Raw genomic sequence first — 23382 nt, 5'->3', positions numbered from 1 at the left:
GGAAAAGGGCGGGTGTGCGTGTGCATGTGGGATGGGCACTTTGCAATATACATTGGCGAACAAAGAGGTTAAAGAAATTTCAAGCTATTTACTCAGCTCTCTATATAATTAAGAGTTTATAGATTACACCGCCACAAATCTTCCGACACTGCTGTGGGATTGGATGCACGTTAATTCCCTGGAGCCTCTTGCAGAACAATCGCACGCCGCAGGAAACCACTCGAACAAGTAATAGTTCGACATGCTTCCAGCTCACTTTCACCCCCTGTGATTTGCTGCGCTGGGTGCACTTAGCCCAGAGCATGCAGGAGCACTCAAGCCTGGTGTGCACAACTCCTGGCTGAAGGAGGCAAGCTGCTAACAACCCAATTCTGGCTGCTGGAAGGCTCAGAGGCTTTCAGGTCATCCTTGGAAAAGCAGCTTTTCACAGCCTGCCTGAAATGCCAGCACCTTCTGCTGGGAACTTCAGATCCGACCATGAGCTCTGTCCCAGTGCCTGCTCCGAAGTACATTAAGAACTGTAAGAGCACAAACAATGCTCTCTTTAAAGCTCACTGCAAGTTTTGATACAGCCTTTGGCTATCTTTGCCCAACGCCCGACAGCCCCGGAGCTGCGTGTGACAGTTGTTTAACACTGCGCAGCACACTTATATACAACGCTGGCGGGAGAGAGCGAGAAAACAGTTTACAATTGAATCTGCAGAGGAAATTTGGGTAAGTTCAATGTAATTATCCATCTGGATGCAGGCCAAGGGCTGGGACAACTCAGAGCCACGAGGGAGGCTGCGCAGTGACCAGTTTTGCTCGTCCTCTGCAAAGCAGCACGCCCTGAGCGCCTGACCCAGAGGCCACATTGGGTGCCTGCAGCAAGGAGCGTCCCCGGGATGCCTTGCTTGTCAAAACCAGATCCTATCAAAACGTAAAGCGTTCCAGTTTAAACAAAGATAAAATAGTTATGGCTGCTTCAGCAAACAGGTTTCAGGTGCTCCTTGTGCACGCATGGCGGTTTTTTTTTTTCACAGGACCTCTGTCCACGTTGGCCAACACTCCATCTCTGCGAGGAGCTGAAGACAAGCGTCAAAGCAAAACAGCCATCACTTTCTATGAATTACTGAACATGTGTAATTCATTTATCTGTAATATTGTGCTAAACTCAGCTCCAATTAAACAAATGAAAACACCTGCTTAGCACACATAGATCTTTCCATACCTCAGGGGAAGACACATCAGTGTGCTCTGTAGTACAATCTGGCTCATAAGCCTACACAAACAATGCAGAGCTGGGATTTCTTTTCATTTTTGTCTTTAAATGCACACAAGGCAGGGAGATAAAAAAAATACAGTGATGTTTTGGGAGCAGAGTGCTTTTTTGTTTTATTTCTACCTTTAACACACAGAGCTCTGTGCTATTTAACTGCTCCTGGGGGCAGGGTGAGCACTGAGGACCCGAGGGCACACATCTCCCCCAGGCACTGCTGGGATACAATGCCTTCACAACACACATAAGTTGAATTTCCTTGAGTTTTCAAGTTTGGTGGCAAAGTGCAGAAGCAGAAGAACGGATCTCCTACAACTGTGAGGAAACAGTGACCAGAACCAAAAACATGCTCCTGCAAATCCCGTGCCATCCCATCCAAGGCCTAAGGTTTTTTGCTGTGCTTAGGGATTTTTTTTTTGCAGTAAAATCACAGTTACAAACCGAAAGTGCTTCTTGTTCTTGTTTTGTTTTCCTTTCCCCTTCTTTTTTTTTTTTTTTTTTAGGACAGGGTGGTCCCCTTCACTCACTGCAGAATTAGCAACACAACAACAAAACAATTCTGCAGCTGTCACTGCGGCTCTGATGTGTCCACTGTGGGGCTCTCCCAGAAGAAATCACACTGTTTTTCTTCTCGGTAGACACAGCTGAGTGGAGGACTCAAAATGAACACGTTTTCCAAGCAACAAGCTCAAGTAAAGAATAACAACGATGCTATAAACATACCTCCCCTTGTTCTGCCAGCTGCACACGATGGGATTTAGAACCACCTTAGCTGTGCTCTGTGTTGTATTAATGCTCTGGGTCCAAAGAGAATCCCTCTGTATTTGGGGGCTACTTTTCAAGCCCCACAGCTGGGCTCTGTCCAGGATAAGTCTTTGGGCCTTTCCCACCAGCCCAAAGGCATTGCCACCCCTGAATTTGGGTGGGAGCAGCACCATCATCCTTGGCAATGCCATAACCACACTGATCCACTGCTCACGGGCAGGAGGAACCCGCCCTGGTAGCGCTCAGTTTGAGCAGCACACACACCTCCTCTAACAGAGCACAGCAACTTGAAATTAAAAGAGACTGCTTAAAAGCCACAGGTATGGAGAGAGACGCAGGAGGCTGAGTGCAACGGGACAATCCTTTAACCCGATCCACAAAGTACTCATTGTTCCAGGTTAAGACAAGCAACACAGCAATAAATATTGAGCAAAGGAAGTTAACCTGTATCCACAGTCTTTGAATAAACACAGAAGTTAAAAGTAAAATCAATGCGAGGCCCTTGGCTCTTGCCCACCGGTGCTTTACATGCACTTGCTCGGCTGCGTCTTTGCTTTTGGGGATTTTCTTTGCCTTCTTTCTTGATATTCATACTTTCCTTTGTAAACTCCTTATCGCACAACAGAAGGACAAACAGAAGGAGCTGCCAGCACACAATTACACGACACAACTGCTCTGCCAACCTGGGCGCGGATAACCGGGCAGGCACAGACCCAGCACTGCCGCACGGCACCAGGGCAGGGGCAGCGCTCCCATGGCTCCCAAAGTGCTCCATCCCTGCCAGCCACACAGGCTTTCAGAACCTCTGACTCCACTTTTAAATCACACTATATTCATTTAAACATTATTATACTCCGTGGAACCAAGTGTGAGCATCATGCAAAAAGTATTCTGGTCCACAGTGGTGAATACAGCTGTGTAGGCAGAGGGATATTTGTTTTCCAAGTAATTTGTGCACATTCACAAAATTACAGCTGTCTGCAGTTCTCCTGAAATATCTGCCCTGCTGTTTACAAGCCATAAAATATAATCTGTCTTTTGTAGGCTTCCAATTGGTAAATTTGGAAATATATATATACATATATATAAATATATATATGTGATTTTTTTTTTTTTTAAAGCATTTATTATTCTTTTACACTCAGGCTGGCTGCTCCCGGTTACAAACTGCACAGTGAGCCTGGAGAACACCAGCAGCAGTCTCCCTGCGATGGCAGCAGACAGAGTGCTGCAGGCTGCCAGCCCTGGGGATCACTGCTCAGGCTACGACTCAGCCCCATCCCCAAAGAACACAGCTCTAAACTGGGTGTGGAACAGCTTCAGGGCCAGACTGCTCCTTCAGCCCCAAGAGCACTGGGATGCGGCTGGGATGGCTGGTGTTATCTGAGCCATCAGGACTCAGCCAAAACACTTCTACTGATGCTTTCTTTTATTTCCAATGGAAGATTAGAAATGTCACACAAGGTGCTTCTGATTTCTGCCTCTAGCTTCATGACCGTGTACATCCACCTTCCATGCAGAACAACTGACTGCCTCAGTTCCCAAATAACAAATCCAAAATGTTAACTCTCCTTTCCTTGTGCCATAACAGGTGACCTGCTAGAGCTGCCCACCCCAATACCAACTGTGAACAACACTTCAACCTCAAATCCCACCGAGCAGCAAGTACATTGAAAGAAACATCCTGCCAAGAAGTCCCCGTGGGGCTGATGGCTACAGCTGCACAGACAGTGCAGATGACACTGACACCAGTGGGTGACTTTGGTGTGAACCAAGCTGCAGGAAGCAGAGCCCAGCTCAGCGGGATCCTCCGCTCCAGCGCACACCCTGGTGGCTGTCACTCACCCTGGACAAATCTGGCCAAGGTTCTTTATTCCAGTGCTGCAACATGTCCGAGACATCCAGTTGGCTGCATGGCTACACTGCAAGGCTGACACCCAGATACGCCACCCAGGTTAACAAGCTGAAGTGCAGCAGGGTGATTTTGAGTTCATACCGCTCAAAAAAATACGTGCTGTAAGTGACAGAGCCTCCAGCCCCCTGTGCCACCTGACATCCTCCTGGCGTCCTGACTCCTCACCATCCCATTTCCAAACTTTTTCAGCGAGACGCACTAAACTCAGGATGTAGATTTTCCAATTAGTCTCTGTTTAAACATCTGTTGGTAGACTGCATTTAACATTAGTTACTTGAGCAAAGCACAATTTGATTAGGCTGTCTGAAACGGAGCCAAAGTCTGCAAAATAATAGCTCAATTAAATTTTGTTTTGCTTTCATTTGTCTTATACTTCCCTGAGTGTGATACAGTTGCATATAATCAAGTAAACTAATTCCTTTCAAAATGAGAGATTTCTGTGCCTTTTCCATCTTCCCTCAAAGTTTATTTAATAATCTATTCCATCTTCTCTATGCTTCATCGAACTTCATCTTGACATAAAGTACATTTCTTTCTCGTGCCTTCAGTCTACTTTAATTTTCAAGGCTTTGAGTGCATTGAGATTATGTGCCATCACTGTTACACCTTAAATAGATCAGTAATTTATAAAGGGCAGATTACATTTACTGCGAATATGAAAACATTTCAGCAACACAACAGTTTTTCCTCTGCACACACCACAAAATGTTTTGCCAACCTGATTACACAGCTGTAAAACTGTCAAGCTCCAAAGCCACATCCAAGCACATTCCCAATTGTTTCACTAGTTTTTCTTTCTACGTTTCTACTTACTCTGTTATGTTGCACTTGTTGCCCTGAAACTCCAATATGAGCTCTAGAGATTTAAACACATGAGGTAAACAGCTGCTCTGCTCCGCTCACACGGTCTACATCAAATGCCTTCTCTCTCTTTCTCCCTTGTTACTTTTTTCTCAAAGCAAATTGCTATACCTCAAGTATTTCTGGCCAAGCTGACGGTTTCAGGGCAGAATTCTGCTCTGTGATCATCCCTGCAGATCTCTGCAGCATGAGCATGAGGAGCACAGAGAACCTCACCACGCTGAGTAGGGAAACCTCACTACAAGGATAAGGAAAAATCACAGCAGCTCAGCTGGCATGTAGATACATGTGTGACGTAAGCTTCAGCATTGAGCACCGAGATGTGAACTTCTACACTTGCGTTACAACAGAAAAAACCACGCGTTCTTTGAGAGAGGAGATTCTGTTATCTCAGGAGAGTTCTGACGCACATGACTTTGTTTTGTGTTTGCTCAACCTGTTTGTGAATGCAAAGGTAGGAGCTGAGCTGACTGCTGGGCCCCGCTGTGCTCGGCACCACTGCCGTGCCGGGAAGCAGCTCCGGTCCGAGGAGATTCACAGTGGGATTTGTCCTATTTAGAATGTAGAGGGCGACTAAATATGACAACCATCTGATGTATGAAAATTATTCACAACCGAAAACAGACAGTCTGGAAATAGCTGGGATGACTTCATTTAGACAGAATTACCCAAATCTGTTTCTAATATACACAGTACACATAATAAATTTTTACAATATGACAAGGAAAACAAACTTAATAAAAGTTCCTGATCTTTTGTTTCACAAGCAAGCTACGGCCACGATATGTTTATCATATTTTGCCCATGATCTCACAGCTCGGTAACCGGAGCGAAGCAGCATCCCCAGGTTGGGATCACCGCCCTGTGGCTGTGCCCACAGCTCATGGCGAGGCACTTCTGGCTCCCAGCCTGCTTCTCTCAGGCACCACGCGATGCTGGGAGCTGTGCACTTCTATTATGAGACTTTGCTTTTTTCCAATTACGCCAGGACTCATCCCGGTAAGCGATTTTTAGCCTGTTTCCTTCACTCCTGGTTATTTGACAAGTGCTTGAAAACCCTGTTATAAACAATATCTGCGGGAAAACAGATGATGCCTTACGATCACAGAAGGTAGTTTTTTCGAGAAGCAAACTTTTCGAGCAGTTCCCAGATGCACCACGTCAATCTCGCCGCTCTCCCATCTCAGCTGGTTCCCCTCCAGGCACACTGCCAGCCTGGGCTGCCCCTCAACGCCCCTTCTGCCCGTGCTACCCGTGCCCGTGGCTGGCACACTGTGCTCCGGCAGCTCTTCTAACAGCTGGACAGGCTCCAGCACCACGCACTAATAAGTTTCAGATTGGAGCACTCAGAGCATGTGTGTGTGTATCAGAGCAGTGTGTGTGTGTGTGCATCAGAGCCGTGCCACGGGTTGTAGGAGGAGAGGGGAAAAAAAGAAAACAACAGTAGTTCAGAAATGCTGCCTGCTCAAATTGACAGCACGGTGACCTCTGCACTTCATCAGAAATTCCTGCAGACTTAGAAAATCAAGGAGGTTGCTTTTATCACACACAGTGAGGCTCATATGGAAAAATGGAAACACTACATCACTTGACCTCAGGTTGCCCCCATTTCAACCGCAGATGAATATTGTGTATAAAAATTGTAAATCAATTTGATACGTATTAAGAGAGATTCTCTTTTTCTGTGTTATGGGTAATACCTTTTAATCTCTAGATTTGTTTTGTAAAGTAAGCTAAATGAGGAAGGACTTAATTTCTGTAACCGAGTTTTGTTACTCTTAGCCTATTTAGCATCTCTGCGTGGTGTTCACTTAATTCCCTTGCATCAGGAAATAATGAGCAAGCATCACTTACCCAACACTGAGTCACAAATATTTGCCTACATTAACAGAGCATTAAAAGCCATTTTAAACAACTTAAGGAAATCGCGTTAGCCTTTCAGCGGTGATTCACTACCATGAGAAATTAAGGAAGTTTTCCTCTTTTAAAGGCAAAAATCAGCTGCGCAACCTCCTGGCAACAGCAGTGGGCCCACAAGCAGGCTCTCCTCTCGCAGACCCCAACGCAATACATTTCTTCACTTACTGACATTACTGGTGAGATTTTCCTACACTGAGTGTTGGGCACTCAGAAATTTCAATCTTTTCACATCCTTGAACTCTCATCAACATTTATTTTATTTTTTTTCCCAGACCGTGTCAATAAAATTGATTGCTCGCAGCTCTGAATTCTGTTCTGCACATGGAAATAAAACAATTTGTTTTAAAGTATTTTTCTGAAGAAAGCAGAACTTGGCAATCAGACCTACAAGATCAAAAAAAAAAAACAACAAAAAACACTGAGGGAAAGGAAATAAATGGACAAACCGACCGACAGAGCCCTCCTCACAAAAAGCCAAACAAAAGCAGAACGTCTCCAGCACACAGCAGGGCAGCAGCAGTGCGATGCCATCAGGGCTGTGTGGCCAAATCACTGATGCCCACCGCCAGCCTCACACCGTGCTCCTGGCAGATCCATCTCCTGGTAGGACCCGAATGATCTTTTCAAGTCATTAATATGTTCATTAATTTGTTATCAATTCCAACCTGCTGTACTGATGCCTCTCCGTACTGTGGCTTAAAAGTGCCCTGACAGCTCTGCTGCAATCACGCACCTAAGGACCCCTGACTAAACAGTTGTTGAGAAGCCTCATACCTACAGCCAAGCTGTTGCTTTTACAAGTTTAATCTAGGTATTAAGGAGCTGATTGTGGAACCATGTCGATATAACATCTTCAACCCAGCTGTACATCACATAAACCGCGATAGGAGGGGGCAGGCTCCCATGATTCCTAGCAATAGTGCATACCTTTAACTCTCCGATCTGTAATACTACAAAATGCTGCTCTCATTTTTTTTTTTTTCCCAAGCACAAGTGGACTACCAGCAAGGGTCCAACAGTGTTATTCCTAATTACCTTTTTTTCACTCTTGATCCTGTGGCGCTCATAATTAGTTACCTGGGGCTGCAATCCAATTTGAAGTGATGACAAGAAAGTGATCCATGAAAAAGTAATAAGTTAAATCCAATTTCAGCCTTCCTCTAATTAAATGCACATGGAACTAATGACTCAAACCCTACCATTTCAGTGATAATGGTAATTAGCGAGGTGGGAGTCACTCTCTTTTTTCAACACCGTAGGTGTAAACCACAAGGTAAAATGGCAGGAGCACTCTTAATTACATGTGTCATTTTGTCAGCAATTTACACGTTTCTGACCAGTCAGGAACGTTTCATTTGTTTTCCCCTCGCACGACGCAGACAGCACAGGCCGTGCTCTGGCACAGCGAGCCCTGCAGCCCAGCAACCTGGACAGAAATCCCATCCTGAAAGGTATTCTGCGAACGTTTTGTGTGAAAACAGAAAACATGCTAGAAAATCACACTGGGGGTGGTCCAACAGGATGTGGGGCTGCAGGTGCAGGATCCCAGCTTCTGCTCACCAGCACCCTGGTGTCTCCCAGCACCCGCAGGTCCCCAAAGCTTCCATCCCTGCCTCCATCCATGGGAGAGGCCATGTTGTCTGCATATCCTGCTGCCAGCCCTCACGTGTTGTGTTCCTACAATCAAGACTTGGGGAACCAACTATTTACAGGGCAATAACAGTTTTCTTTCAAGAAAAACAAGCACATTTGTCACCTTTCTGCTTGGGCTGAAAAGCTGGAAAAGCCAAATACCAGAAACCGAAAAAAATGAAAAAGGGCAGCACAAAAGAAGGCCCCAGGTTTCACTGAAAAAAGCCCTCAGCATCAACATTCTCAAGCTGATCTTGTGATTTTGAGGACCTGACTCAGATTCTGTTACGTTTGTGGAGATGATGATATTAGCACTTCTCAGGCGTATTCCAAGAACTGACTAACACCTATAATTGGGCTGAGGAAGAAAAACAAAGAGCCGAAGGTCCTTCAGCAGAAACCAGCAATGCTCAACTCTGTTTTATTGCCAAAGCGAAAAAGGAAAAAAGATGCAAATGCAACTTTCAGGGGTGATCTATTTAAGCACCGCAGAAGTGAAATCTCGACCCAGCTACAAGTTGGTGGCAGAATTTCCACTGGTTTGACCGAGGCCAAATTCAGATAAACTCACATGTTTAAGAGTGAATCAGAGAGATACTCATACAAATCCAACGAATATGCTTGCAGATGTATTTCCCCTTCCAAAATATCTGCTGAGGCATAATTTCTCTGCCAGTAGCTAAATTTACCACTATGTAAAAAGGTACAGGACATGTAAAAGCTGAAGCTACAGAATGGTTCCTTCTATGTTCCGAGTGAAACAGAGAGCACCCTCCCATCCACCTTGCAGAACTCAGTATGTCATCGAATGAACAATCTCAGTCTTCATAAAGAACAGCACGAATTGCCCCAAACATCAAGCTGCACGGATTACCTTGCTCTTGCCGTTTTCCCTCTCTCTCATCTACTGCTCAAGATACCGAGAAGAAACACAAAGATAACACAGCATGCAAATTAAATTCTACAAAAGCCCGGCCAAGAGCCTGCTTTAAAAAGCACCGGAATGCAAAGGCGAAGACAGCTCTGCCCCTCTGCCTCCCCCAGCCTCACCCTGAAGATCTAAAACAAATTCTTTCCTTGGCCGCGACTTAAAGACTGTCTTGTTGTTTTGTCAACTGAAAACAGAAGTTTCCATCTTAGTAATTTCATTGTTTCTTCTCTCCAAACACACACAGGTTAACTCGCCTACAACAAACCTCATTTTGTAAAGAAGTCAAGTGAGGAGTTTAAACTGCGAGATACTGACTTGGACATCCTAAATCTGTTTTTAGTCCAGTATCCAACTTTCAGCTCAATGCAACACACAACATTTACGTCTTCAAAAAAAAATTGTATTTTTAGTATTGCCAAAACACACATGCACTTTTACTTTCTTGGGAGAAAATGTGTCTCTTGATTTGTTTCCAACCTGTGTGCTCCTGCCAACAGCTAAAATGCCTGAAGAACCAAAATGAATAATCGTTAAGAACATCACAGCAATTAAAGCTGCAAATTTTAATCAATATATCTATTAATACAAAGACATATTTATCTTGGCCAGGAAAAATGTGCAAATTCTCAAAATTGTAAGTATACCTGGCCCACTCAGCTATTTGTTTCACAGTTTCAAGGAGATCTAACATCTGTGGCAAGTATATTACCAACCGTGCATTAGCCTTTTTTCACTTCAAGTAATTTCTGTGGGTTTGATATTACTTATATTCTCTTCCCAATTGCTGTTACTAAATCCATTCCTTAACTTTCAATTTTCTTTTTTCTTTTTTTCTGAGTGTCATCAGGCTGTGAAACCGGAGGTCACTGCCAAATCTAAAGCACAGCAGTGTGAGATAGGCTCAAAACGTGAGTCATCGTGTATTTGGAGATTTATTTTTTTTTCGGCTATCAGCAGAGCACATCTCCACTCCTGTGTCCAAGTCCTTATAACAGAATATCTCAGTGTTTGCTAAACGCAGGTCTCTGGGTGCCATTATTAAGGTCAAGAGAGCCCCAGGCCGATGGCCTGAGCCCACAGCCATGTATGTGCCATTCAAGGCACCCTGACCCAGCAATGCCCTGCGATGCTGGCACATATTTAAGCACTGTGGCTATTTGATCAGCCAGTGAAGAGGGAACACAGGAAATTATCCACAAGGCAATACAGATTAGCCACAGTGCACTCACCAGATTAATTCTGCACATCTGTTTGTGCCGGTCAGGTTTACATGACAAAACATGCAGACTGGCATGGAACTGCTCAGCCCTCAATGGTTGGGGCTACCCCCAGCCAGGCTCTAGCACTGTGGCCCCAAAGGACCACAGGACATCTTAGTGGGACACCCATCCTCACACAACCCCAGCGTATTAACAAAGCACAAAGACTATTTGCTTCATTATTCCAGAAAATTTTCCAAAAAATGGGCACGCTTCTGCCACCCTCGTTATATATTCTACATCCTGTCAGAGCAGGGATTGCCTTGTCAGCACGGTAAGATGCGATGCTGGGGCTGTGGGTGGCTGTGTGTGTGCGGTGTTACTCAAACACCCTAACCCAAGGGCCGTGGTTTCCTCACAGCCATCCACTGGTGTTACGGATGCGCTGGAGGTCTGTTCTATTCCAGAGGACTTCCAGTACAGTTATGAGTGCAAAAGCTCCAGGAGGAAGAAGGAAAAAAAAAGAGACTGGGCAGTCATTTGAATCAGTGAGTGACAGGCTGGGCCAGCGCTCTGTATACATTAATAAATTAGAATTTTAATTGTGTCTCTGACTGCAGGAGCTGCTCCAGTACTTTAATATGTACCAACAATTGGCTGTGTTATGGAATCCGCGATGTGGCCTTCACTGTTGACCTCTGCAACACAATTCCCAGTCTGACTACGGAAACTGTTTGGTTTGATCCTTTCAACTTATTTGAATCCTGACAAATAAGCTCACAGCTGAAAGGTCAACACAGTCATATTTCATCCTCTGGAGCTATTCTTAAGACATCTGCACAACAAAGCACTTCTTTTAGTACCTGACACTGGACCTAGCCAGCGCAATCTCTCATTAAAAATGTCCCCAGTGGAAGAGTCTATTAAAAGGCATATGGATCAGCTATGGATTTACCAAATAAAATATTTTTGAAAGCATTAATGTAACGGTTTGGATTATGGCCCTCTACACCGCCAATAAAACGTATATTTGCCCAATGACAAAATGCTTCATAGTTTCCAAAAGAATAATAGCTCAGCTATAAAGTGTGAGGTGTTGTCCAGCAGCCTGAGCACAGGGGTGGGAGCCAGGAACTCATGAATCTTAATCCTACCTCTAAAACCAATTCCCTCTGTGATCCTAAGCAAGTCACTTAACCTGCTTCCCTCAGTTTCCCCGTCCAGAAGTGGGATAATGCTACTTACTTATCAGACTTTCCTTCTGGGGATGTTTTGGAGATCAGTATTTGCAGAATGCTTTGAAGATGAAATCACTACACCAAAGCTAGAAGTTGTCCTTGCCGGGCCAAGGGCTGCAGTTTAAAGATAATCCTCGCTTAGCCAAAACCTCCCTTAAGTCACTGGGAGCTTTATTCAGGCACGGACTACAGGACTGGGTTCTCCTGCCTGAATGCCAAGGTCCCCAGTGAATTTAGCTTTACCTTCTATCTTCTACTAAATATTTAAAGAGACTACGAGCTGTATTTCTGGAGGAATATAATCTGAAGCACATATACAAAGCAAGAGAAGCAGCAATGCTGTCAGCGAACTCATGGTGATAGTATACCAAACTAAAAAAAAATCAGAAAGAGCAAAACAGACATGAGTTTGACAATGTGCTATGACAACAACTGAAAAAAACACTCGGAAAGAATTTGGGGCTACAGAGGCTGAAGCATCAGATATAGCACAGCAAGATAAGATAAATGTCCCAGCTACAGGGTTTTGTATGACTACAATTGAGCTGCTGCATCCAGTGACTTATTATCAAAAGCACAGCGACACACTGCATTTGCAAAGAGAGCAATAATAAAAGCAATAACCAGCCGCAAGCCAGAGAAGTGGTCAAGGGTCTAGAAGTGCTGGTTTACGAAACATAAAGAACTAGATACATATAATTTGCCAAAACTGGCAAGTACGTGTTAGTATCTCAGATGTTTGAGGAGTGTGAACACGAGGCAAGGCAAGGGACTGACTCAGTATTTATACAAGCAGTATTACTTGGAGCAAGAGGATAGAACTGAAGTGGAAAGTTCCTGTGTGTGTGCTTTGTTATGGAAAACCGTCCGAAGGAAAATAATAGCGGTCCCACCATCACTTGGGATTTCTAACACTAGAACAGCAAAAAAAGGAAAATATGATACATGACCTAACAGGTCTTTTTTGTCTTTAACTCCTATGATTTATCCCTCAAGACTAGCAGAATGCACTCCGAAGTTGCGTATGTGTACATACATCTTCTATTTGGGAGTTCTGCATTGGTTTTAGCTTTCTGAACTCATAACAGCACAAAGCCTGCTAATATTCAGATTTTGTTCATGAAGATGTCCATAAATCAGCAGAAAGCAGAAGGGAAAAAAACAACACTGATGACATGATATCCTAACATTTTCCCAAGATCCTTGACACAGCAAATCAACGGTTTGAGTGAACACAGACTACAAACCGAAAAGCAATCAAACAGAAATGTTAACGCAAATCTCCTATGCACACTGACACTGTAACAAAAGCTATTCCATTCTGTAATAATCCACCCCTACCAGACACTAAGAAGAGAAGCACACACTGCCCATCTGTAAAGATGTCATGGGTGGGATTTTCATGAGCATCCAGCACTGCTCCTGCGTACATCAGTCACTTCTCCTGGAGGGAACCGGTTCAAGACCAGGTGCACCCGAGGGTCCCATGCCAGCACTCACACGGAGCACGAAGGCTGCCTTACCTGCAGGGCCGGCTGTTTGTCATTCCTCTTCGGAGACTTTAATCCACTAACTTGCTGCTGCTGCTGCTGCTGCTGCTGTTGCTGCTGTTGCTGCTGCTGCTGCTGCTGTTGTAGTAGAAGCTGCCGTGCCACCTGGAGAGCCTGTGAGGAAAGAGTTTGGAAAACTGAGTTTGCAACAGAGAGGAGGTGGGGACTTACAGGCATAGCATTTGGACAAGACAACCCTCGGGTCACTGGGCACCACAACAGTCCCAATGCACATCCACCTAGGAACTGCAACACTGAAAACATCTCAACACCCACATACAACAAGGTGACATCCGCCCAATGAATCTCCCATTTTGACCACAGAGAAGAACAGCAGCACCCCAAGTTCAGCTTCTGTGTTACCAGGAGTAACCCCAGAAGTGCCAGTGCTGACACCACTGGGTTACTGGCACCCTGCTCCTGTAGCAGCTCACAGCCCTGTTTGCTCCCTAGCTCCTGATGGCTTTCATGCCTCTTTCTCCTCTTCCGCAGGAGTCAGGGCAAGTTTACAGAAGGGCAGTCACGTATCACCACCTGCTCTCCTGAGCAGCACAGGAAAGCAGAGAAGTTTCTTAGAAAGCTATGGCAGGAGAGCTGTGGGAGAGCAGCAAAGGGGCACTGTGGTGTTATGGGATGGAGGAGTGAGGATACGGTACCCAAAAGTACCAGCAAGTGCATCACTCGGTGGTGGATCTCTGCACAGTTCCTCACAAAGGGAGAGAAAAGCAGTGCCAAGCACAGGAGCCAGCTGCTCTGTGAGGGCCAACTTCCTCATCAGGTGTGGAAAAAAGAGCAAGAGGTGGTGAAACCCAAGGGAAAGCAGGAAAAGGAGCAAGTACATCCTCCCCTGCACCAGTCCAAAGGACCAAAAGACGAAGCTGATCCCTGCATGGTGGGTCATGGCCCAGCCAAGTCTCAGCTGCAAGATGGCAGCCCTTGGCTCCTGCAGGCTCCACCAGCCGGACGCGGCTTTCCTTGGTCTCCTTGGAGACGTTCAGTACATGCGTAGGTGGCAAAGTGGGAAGGCTGAAGACTTCATTAATGTAAAACAAGAAAAATAGTCCCTGTGCAAGATGCCTACATGGAAGGAGGGAAAAAGCCTTCCCCACTCCTACTGTGTACGCTCTCTGAGTGATTTAATTAATACCTATTTAATTAAGGAGTCAGATATGCTTCGTGTTTCTCCAAGCTGCCAAGTGCTCCATGGCTTTGTGGAGCACAGCGTGGCCCTGAGGATGAGGCGCACACCGCAGGGCCTGCAGGCCTGGAGCTGCCATCCTGCAGCACAGCCTGGCTTCTGGTGGGACATGGTGCCTGGAGCCATGCAGGCAGAGCACTGACAAGGGCAGGGAGCTGGGGAAGAGACCTCACAACACTCAGCTATACCCACAGCCCCAATGTAACAACACGTCTCCACTGGGTCAGAACGCCTATTCCAAACAGAGACTGGCCCATGGAAGCTGACATTGGACTCTGCGTTTCCAGGTGGGCAGTTGGTGCTTTGTGTGCCTGCAGTGCCTCAAACACGGTGCAGTAGAAGGCAGCCAAGGAAGCCTTTACACTGAAACTGCTAAGCGCTGTTAAAAAACGCTATTTTTATTGAATTAGCTTATTTAGTTGTTAAGGCAGCTTCAAGGGTGGGCAGGAAAAAAAATGCTACCAAATGTAAAGGGATGGGCAACAAATACTCACCTACTTAACAGGGGTGTTGTATGGCTTATTTAATTAATGAATACTTGTAAAGCACTCTGAGTTGCTCAGACAAGAAGCACTATACAGCACAAACGCAACATGTTATTATATATTATTAAGACTGGCTCTGCAGAAGAATAATTCCAGGTAAATGTGCAATCAAATGATCATTTTACTTCCCAGTAATTGGATTCAACAGGCCAAAAAAACCACAGAAGCCTTTCTTTAATCATACACTAAACAATCAGAACATCCGTAACCTTTCAAGCTACAGCCTTTTTGAATAAAACATCATCAACTTATAGATATTATTCCAAAAAGAACCAGCCACCATATGTGTTGTCTCTTTGAAATACAGTTGCTATAGCAGACCCTGCATGCATTTCATGTGATATGATCATATTCTATCCGTTCTGGCAGCTGAGAGGTTGCACAACTAAAATTGGCTGCCAGAAATGTTTGAAGATTCCCAGAAACGAGTAGCCGTGCAAGAAATGCCTGCTTTCTGCTGGAGCTGGCCGGGCTGGCAAGGGTCTCTGCCCACTGGTGGGGAACTGGGGCAGCATTCAATGCTTTGCCCTGCTCCTATTCGCACCCACACGGCCATGCACCATGCAGGGACAGATGAGGCAGCTGTGAAGAGAGGTGTGGATGGACAGGAGCAACAAAGTGAGGACAACGGAGGTGTAGGTGAGTGCACAGCTTGGCGGATTGTGGCTTGAAACATGATTTCCCTCAGCTTTTCCCTCAAGATGCTGCTCTTCTGTTATAAAAACCCAGCAGCAACAAAGCTAAGCTTGCAACAAGCTTGGCTTAAGATGCAGAAGGTTGTTTGCAGCTCAGATCTCATTCTCACCAAACATCTGTGTAAAACTACTCTGCCTATGGTGGGATCCCAACTCACTTTTCCTTTCTGGACTTCACTGCTCACTCCTTCCTATCTTGCAACAAGCACACCTACCCCATCCCTTCCAAGCCTCATCCTGTGGCCTCACACACAATGTGATGTGTGAAGGACAGCTAGCTCTGTTCAGAAAGCTGCTTGGCCACACAGCACACCAACGATGAAGCACAAGGAAATCAATTTGATGATGAAGTCGGTCCCACAACTCTCATCAGCACGGAGATTCACGAGCGGGCCCGTACATTAATAAAGCTTCCTGTGGGAGTAGATGTTGCCTTTGATTTGCATGTGAATTCAATGCTAGTGAAAAGTGCCAGACTGTCAGACATGGAGACCGAAGTCTCTTATCTTTCCAAAAGCTTCTGTAGCAGTTTCCTTAATCATCTGCCTTGTCCTCAACTTACTGAACAGGCAGTAGAAAGTAAAGCTGGACCCAGTTCAACTCCTGCTGCTGCCAAGTCCTGAAACAAGGGTGCCAGGACTGTTTACTGCTAGCCAGCAGCTCTGCTAACGTGGCCCTCTCCTTGTGAGCGGGTGCTCTGACATCTCCAAGCTCTTCTCACGCATTCTTCCCAACTGCCATAGCTACCGCCTAAATCTATGTGACATGCGTGCACTTCCACAAGTGAACAAGTGCTGGGGCTGCAGGAAATCAGCCCCAACCGGTGCAAAAGTATGCTTGTTAGCAGCCAGCAGGTAAGACATCGAGAGCACCCGATGACACCCAAGCTCCTTACAGCAAATACACCCAAGCAGCAATCCCAGCCTCCAATAGACACCACACTGCATTGGCAATAATCTTCCCCTCCGCACAGCAAACAGTAAATCTTTCCACTTACAAAAGGAAGGAAAAGAACAGCATCCCCTAGCAAACGCACCTCCTAAGTGCCACAGTTCTTGTCTAACTGCAAGACACAAACAATTTGGGGTCGCTACCGACACAGATTTCAAAAGATGAGTTCAGTAAAAGGCTCGCTACCAACCGAGTCATCTTGATTCCGCTCTGTGCTACGCCTAAATGAGAGATATGGCAGAAGTCCTGAGCTGATTTCTTATCCGTTAGGAAATCACCGAGAGATAAGAAGATTTTCTTGCGTAAAACAGAACAGTAAGAAGGCAATTGAAATGTTGCATTTTAGAGACATTACACAAACTTGGAATGGTATCTGGGAGCAAACGTCGGGGGCCACCTAACCTGGGAAAAATGTTAGCACCAGGCTCCTGTGAGGTAAATCCAGACTCACTGAATGATGCCACAGATCTGAGTCACAGCAGTACTGAGTCAGAAAGCCCCTCCGGACCCTCTCTCCCTGTGCTTAGGGCACTGGCAATCCTTCCCTGTTTGCCAGCTAGGGAAGCACTGGGGAAAAAACAAAGTACATGTCTGAGATGACCAAGACAATTTTATTGCAAGATAGACAGAACACGACTTGTTTGCCCAGCTGTTGTTTGCCCAGAACATCCGGCACTGTTATCACTGAAGTTACTGGTGAAATCTGACATTTTCACGCAAGCCATTCACTCTTTCTGTTTCACCATCCTCTGCCTACAACTGACCAGAAAGTCCTGACTGGGGATGGAGCTGGGACAGGGAAACGCACTGGAAAAAGAGAGTAGAACTTTAAAAATAGAAATGCTGCTAAAATGCCTTATACTTGCTTACTGCATTCGTACATAAGGAAAACAGTAACAAGATCCAGTCCTACAGAGCCTCTTGCTAACTTGTTCCACTGCTAGAGCCAGTACAACAAGGCAGCGACTCCCAAACTGTTTTTCCATCAGCCTATTTCTATTGAGGAAGAAGACCTCAAGCTCCTCCCTTTCCATCTGCTGGAGTTGATATTAATATCCATCAGCTCTTAATGAATTAAGAAGACCTACAGCTATGAGGGAGCAACTCCAGCAGGAGGAGAAGCTTGTTCCAGCACCTGTGTATGGGAAGGCTGTTCTGGCCAAGGCAGGGAAGCGGAGGACACGAGAAGCATGCATTGGTGCAAGGTGAGCAGGAGATGAGCACCCAGCAGAAGCTGTGCCTGCCATACCCTGCTGCATCCTAAGGCGCTCAGCTGCCTCTGGAATGAGGAACCATGCAAAAGGAAGCTGCAGGGAGAGCACAAAATGAAATCTCATGTGGTTTTCCAGATTCCCAAGGATTCTGGGCCTTTCCAGGTGGACAAAGCTGCCCATCAGGAAAGCAACTTGAGAAAGGAGGAAGGAAATGTTCCCAGAAATCAGAGCCGGTCCCACGGCCATCTGAAGTGTCTAAGCAGTAAATCTGCAAAGTTGCTCGCCAGCCAACATCATCATTATTTCAGTTATGGTCATTAAAAAACAAAACACAACACAACAAGAAGAGGGAGATGAGACAGAAGATATTCGAAGGCCAAAAACTACCCTTGGAAAAAATGTGCTGGCACCCCACCCCAGACTGCAGATGCGAGGTGCTCTGTACTGCCCTCCCAGAACAACTCCCGGCTGCACCCTCACAAGGACAGGACCACTGGGGGACCCCAGCTCCACATCCCCAGGCACGCCGCATTTCCACCATTGGTTTTTCTCTTTTCCCAGTGGCTTGAGGCACACAGGGACTGCCAGCATGGCAGCTAATGGCCTCCCAGCTAAAATCAGAGGGCTCCTCACTGCCACTGAGCAAGACGAGTACCTTTGTTTCTCCCAAGCGGGACGAGGGGCAATTTAGGCTCAGCCAGCACTTTCTCTTCCTTCTCAGCTCCCATCTGTCCTCACACCCCACTCCGCACTGCAGCTGCTCGAGTGGAGCAGCAAGACACAGCTCGCAAGCTCCGACGCCTGGATGCAGCGAGGCTCGGAGCTGCCTCGTGTCTCTCCCACTCCTGCCTCCTCTGCTCCCCTCCGCGACACCTCCTCTCCGGGAGCAGCAGATGTAGGGGAGCGCTGGGAGGAGGCGGGCGCGCAGAGGGAACTCGCACGTTGGAGGGGAGCCCTGCTGCAGCTCTGCTCCGACAGCCTGAGCCCAGCAACGTGTGGAAACGGCGAGGAGCGGAGCAGTAGGCAAAAGGGAAAAAAAAAAAAAAAAGAAATAGTGCAAAGCGACAGCAGTGGGTAGTGCTGTTCCTCTGGGAGGAACAGAACAGGGGGAGGTGAGAAGAACCAACTAGAGAGGATAGGAAAGGAACCAAAATGAAGAGGAGGAATGAAATGTAGAAGATGCAAAAGAGAGAAGCAGATGTTCTTGCAGCACTTATTCCCTCTGACATTCGTACCCAGCCCCTTCATCTTCCTCCAGAACTGGGAAGCGAGCTGCTACATGCTGCCTCCCTGTCCCCCCATCCCAGCCCTCAGTGCCATGCACCACAACAAGCAGAGGCTGAGAGCCCCAGCAGCACACCCCAGCATTGTGGTGGGGAAGAGCTGAAGACCCAACCCCAGCTCTGCCCTGCAAGGTGACACAGACGGATATCTGGGGGCTCATGCAGCCCCACTCAGCCACAACTCTGCAAGGCTGGCTCCCAGCGAGGGGCCACCAGACAGCTCCTCAGCCAGCAGAGCTGCAGCAGCAAGCCTGCACTCGAACACAGCGATCTGCCGGCCCCGAAGGCTCTGCTCAGACACTACACTTAGCCAAGTGACTAATGGGTGATTCCCATGCTGGAAAAAGAGAAGGGACCTGGAGGACTATGTGTACAAACCCCGACTCACATCCTGTCCCCGAAGTGACGGAGGTCAGGCTCAGAGCAAGGAAGCTGGCAGCAGGCCTTGTGCAGAGGCATCTCCTAGAATAGTTCAGTCATAAAGAAAGGAGGTTTTTTTCTTTCAGCAGACTTAGCTTCTTTGCTCTGGAACAGATCCTGGCTATCAGATGTGGAGATCCCCTCCAGAAAAGGGCACTGAAAACACTTTCTTTTAAACCTCTCAGATGGGGCTGTGCCCAGCTCCATTCCCAGGAGTAACGAGGTTATTCCAGCAGAGGACAAGCAAACCAGGCGCTCCCATCCCTGTCCCCACCCCCAAGGCTGGCAGGGCTCTGCTTAGTGGCAGGGACCTGCCTCACAGGGGAGGAAAGAATGGATTCACCTCCAAATGTGATTTTAACTCGGTACCTTATCCACGGATTCCAGCAACCTGGGGGGAAAGGTGGTCGAGGTATTTTGTTCAAATACCAGGAGACACGAGTGGGACAGAAGGGAGCAGACTGCAACAGAGAGCAGAAGGAGAGGTCAAATTCTGCAGGCACCCAAAACATGTTGAGCCCCCAACCAGCCACAGCAGTGACAAAGGCTACAAAAATCCCATTCTTGAGACACAAACGAAACCCTCAGGCGGTTGCACTGTAAAAACACCTTCTGTCTCCTCTTCTAAAGAGTCACAGTCAAGACTCATCAAAGCCATTTAAAAAGCATCTGGCAAAAAGTTCCCAAACATTAAAAATGGCTCTCTTTATTTTGGCATGTCAAGATTCACAGCATGTAGCGGTCTGTACCAGCAAGAAAGGAGGGATGGGCCAACACATCCTGGTAAAATGAGAAAGGATACAAATCTTGGCTCCCAGCACAAACTGAACCAGAACTGAACTATGTCTGAGCGATGAAAAAAAATCTTATGGGATTTCCAGCTCGTTTCTGTAGGCTCGAGATCAGATTCTGAACTACTGTGTTTATCCAAAAGTGAACCAGACCTTTGAATATTTGGAGGACTATTCACTGCTGAGCAGCGTTTTTCTTGGATGTCAAAAGCACGGGAAGTTCTCATATTTTTTAATAGGGAAGAGGGTAAGGTGGGGGGGGGGAAGCAAGAGTGCCTTTCTGTTGCTACAACATAAACAGTATATTGCATACAGCTGCTTGCACGCTTCCCCGTGCGGTCAACAAAACAAGGAGCGCAGCCGCAGCTTGCTTTCCAAAACATCCTGTGACAAACCTGTGCTCACCAACACAGCCCGTCCCTGCGGCTCCTCACCGCTGCAAAGGAAGCAGAGCGCTGGGGCAGCCCCAGATGTGGGGAACCATTGCTGCAAGGCTCCGGCGCGTGCTGCTGCCTGACTCAGGGCAGCTCCCTCCAAGCCTTGTTTTAAAGCCTGTGGTAGGGCAAAAAAACAGGCGAGGATCACAAAGAGGCGACAAAAGTGATTAGAGGCCTCAGCAGATAGGAGGAAAGATTGATAACGGTGGGAGTGTTCAGTTTAGAGGGAGATGAGTTAAGAGGGGAGATGATAAAAGTACACAAATTGTGACTCGGCCTGAGAACGTACATCTGGAGCTGGTTGCCATTTCTCATAATGCAAGAGAAAGGGGATGTTCAACCAAATCAGGAAGCAACAACAACAACAAAAAATTAGAGCAGATAAAAGGATTTTTTTTTTTTTTTCCTTTCTTAATACACAACTCATAATTACCCTCTGGAACTTACTGTCACAAGATATCACCAGTGCCAGGAGCCTGGGGAGGATGCAAAGAGAGGATTAGACGCTTGTACAGATAGTAATGAGAGCATTTACAGCTACCTTTGGAGAGATAAAAAATATAAAACAGGGTACAAATGTTGATGCTTCAGGGTATGTGCCAACCCTTCACTGCTGTGGGTCAGGAGGAAGCCTTCCCCTTGGGGACACAGCCATCCCTCTACCCTTGGGTCCCTCGTCCCCAGGGGGCTACAGCCCCATTCCGGTCCCTAAAATTAGCTTCTGGGACATGGGGGCAGCTGGCGATACCCTCCCAGTCCCCAGACACATCACCTGGCCCCCAGCTACTTATTTCCTCTTTCTCCTCACATCACTAAGTTTCAGGCCCTTATTTCACGGGCCCTTCCTCTCTCTGGTAGCTGCGCTGCCATTTCTCCCTCCCTCAAAGCAAAGCCCCTGGTGATGCACAAAGGCAGGTTTGAAGGCAGTCGGCCTATTATGCTTATACCTACCTGCACAAGGCGAAATGAACCCCAGCTCAGTTTCCTTTCATGTACATGACAGTCTTAACTTGTTTCTTTTAATCCCGTAAAAGCAGCTAAAGCATGCAACTGGCTTCCCAGAGATGAGGCAAACCTGTATTTACTTCCTGACAGTGATTCAGGGACGATAATGAGCGTTGTCCCAAGCCGGTATTACATGGGAAACCTACATGCTATGTGCTACACAGCTGGCATTTAGAAAAGAATCACATAAGACGACACCATCCATAACAGACTACAAGCAGCAGCAGCTCCTCCTGCACGGACACAGAGGTGGAAGAAGGACCCCAGCAGCTCTTGGAGTGCCCTCCAGGAGCCAGCTGCTACCCAAAGTGTGGCTCAGAGACGGCTGTGGATGTACTGAGGCAGAGGCGGCTACGTAATAAATCCAGCAAATCCAGAGGGCTGAGGCAGTAATCCATGGAAACATTCCACACTAGAGGGATTTTTAAGTGCGTTTAATTCCCAGCTGCAAACCTAATAAGCTTCCAGAAGGTGGAGACCACTGAGCACAAGGGGTTAATGGCCTCGCTAAAGAAAATGACACACATAATTTCCTTTTATCATAAAACAATACGTTTATTATTTTCTGTGTATCTGTTAAAGGGCACGGCCTTCTGAGTGGAAAACAAAACACAGCTCGGTCACATGTTTATTTGCTTCAGCTACTCCCTTTCCCTTCTGATAAATAATCAAACATGCCATCCAGAAAAAACAAAACCAGTGAGCTGGGAAATTTGATGGTCATCAAATAGACTGAGATACCAAGAAAAGCAGCCCACTGTTCCCACAGCGAGTTCTCTGCCCCACACCTACACTAACATCTGAGTAAATAACTTCAGTCACTCTTTCCATTTTCCCCATGCAATTACTCCTACTGTTAAACAAATTGTCCTTAAGGCGGTTGCAAACACCATCTTTTTTTTTTTTTTCCCCTGCAAAGTAGAACAACTTCTGAACATTAAAAAGCCAGACTAGCAATATATTTTAGAAATATGTTTGTTGTACTTGCGGTTTGGCTGAGCGCACAGCTGGATTTCTCTCTCCCTCACTCTCTTTTCGAGGAAGATGGGGTTTTACAGTTTAAAATGTGAAACCCTGCTAGGAGCTGGGAGAGGCAGGGCCAGCCCCAGCAGGACGGGGTGCCCCATGGGGCAGGCACCCGCACCCCTCCTCTCGCTCTGCAGCACCGAATGCTCCCCAAGAAGTTCCCAGCCATCCTGGTGGGCTCTGAGAGAAACAACACCGAAATATCACGTGGCTGTTTTAAGTTGTATGAGCGGAGAGGAAAACAACAAGCAGACGTGTTGCAACACACGGGTTACCAGGAGGACCTCTGCTGTCCTCGGAGCCCGAACACCACGCACACAACACTGGGCAACTGCAGCACATCCTTCTCATGAGAAGTTAACAGCCATTCCCCGGCTGGAGAGTGCTTCGCCTCTCCCTCTTGTAGCACCACAGGTCTAAACAATAGTAATAGGAACGAGATAATAGCCACGCTTGTTTCAGAAGCCTGATTTTTATTAGCATGAAATTGGTACAAATATTAGCGAGGCCGGTTCACGAGCACTGCCAGATGCAAACAAGTCGAGGAA

At 46.7% G+C, this 23382-nt stretch overlaps 1 protein-coding gene across 39 annotated transcripts in view; it reads right to left on the bottom strand.

Annotated features, from left to right (window-relative positions):
* The window catches only part of FOXP1 (forkhead box P1), a 338964-nt gene that overhangs the window by 91166 nt on the left and 224416 nt on the right, over nucleotides 1-23382 (bottom strand). For all 39 annotated transcript variants that reach the window (XR_014934558.1, XM_085516176.1, XM_085516193.1 and 36 more), the window contains one exon: nucleotides 13243-13383. Coding sequence is in view for 32 of the 39 variants with exons in the window: in XM_085516176.1 (XP_085372302.1) it covers nucleotides 13243-13383 (141 nt within the window). In the remaining 7 variants the exon portion in view is untranslated. The remainder of the gene's footprint in view (nucleotides 1-13242; nucleotides 13384-23382) is intronic.

Source organism: Coturnix japonica, chromosome 15, assembly GCF_054131305.1.
Source record: "Coturnix japonica strain WE chromosome 15, WE-NBRP24, whole genome shotgun sequence".
NCBI lineage: Eukaryota > Metazoa > Chordata > Aves > Galliformes > Phasianidae > Coturnix > Coturnix japonica.
This window is presented reverse-complemented; position numbering and strand designations above follow the sequence as displayed.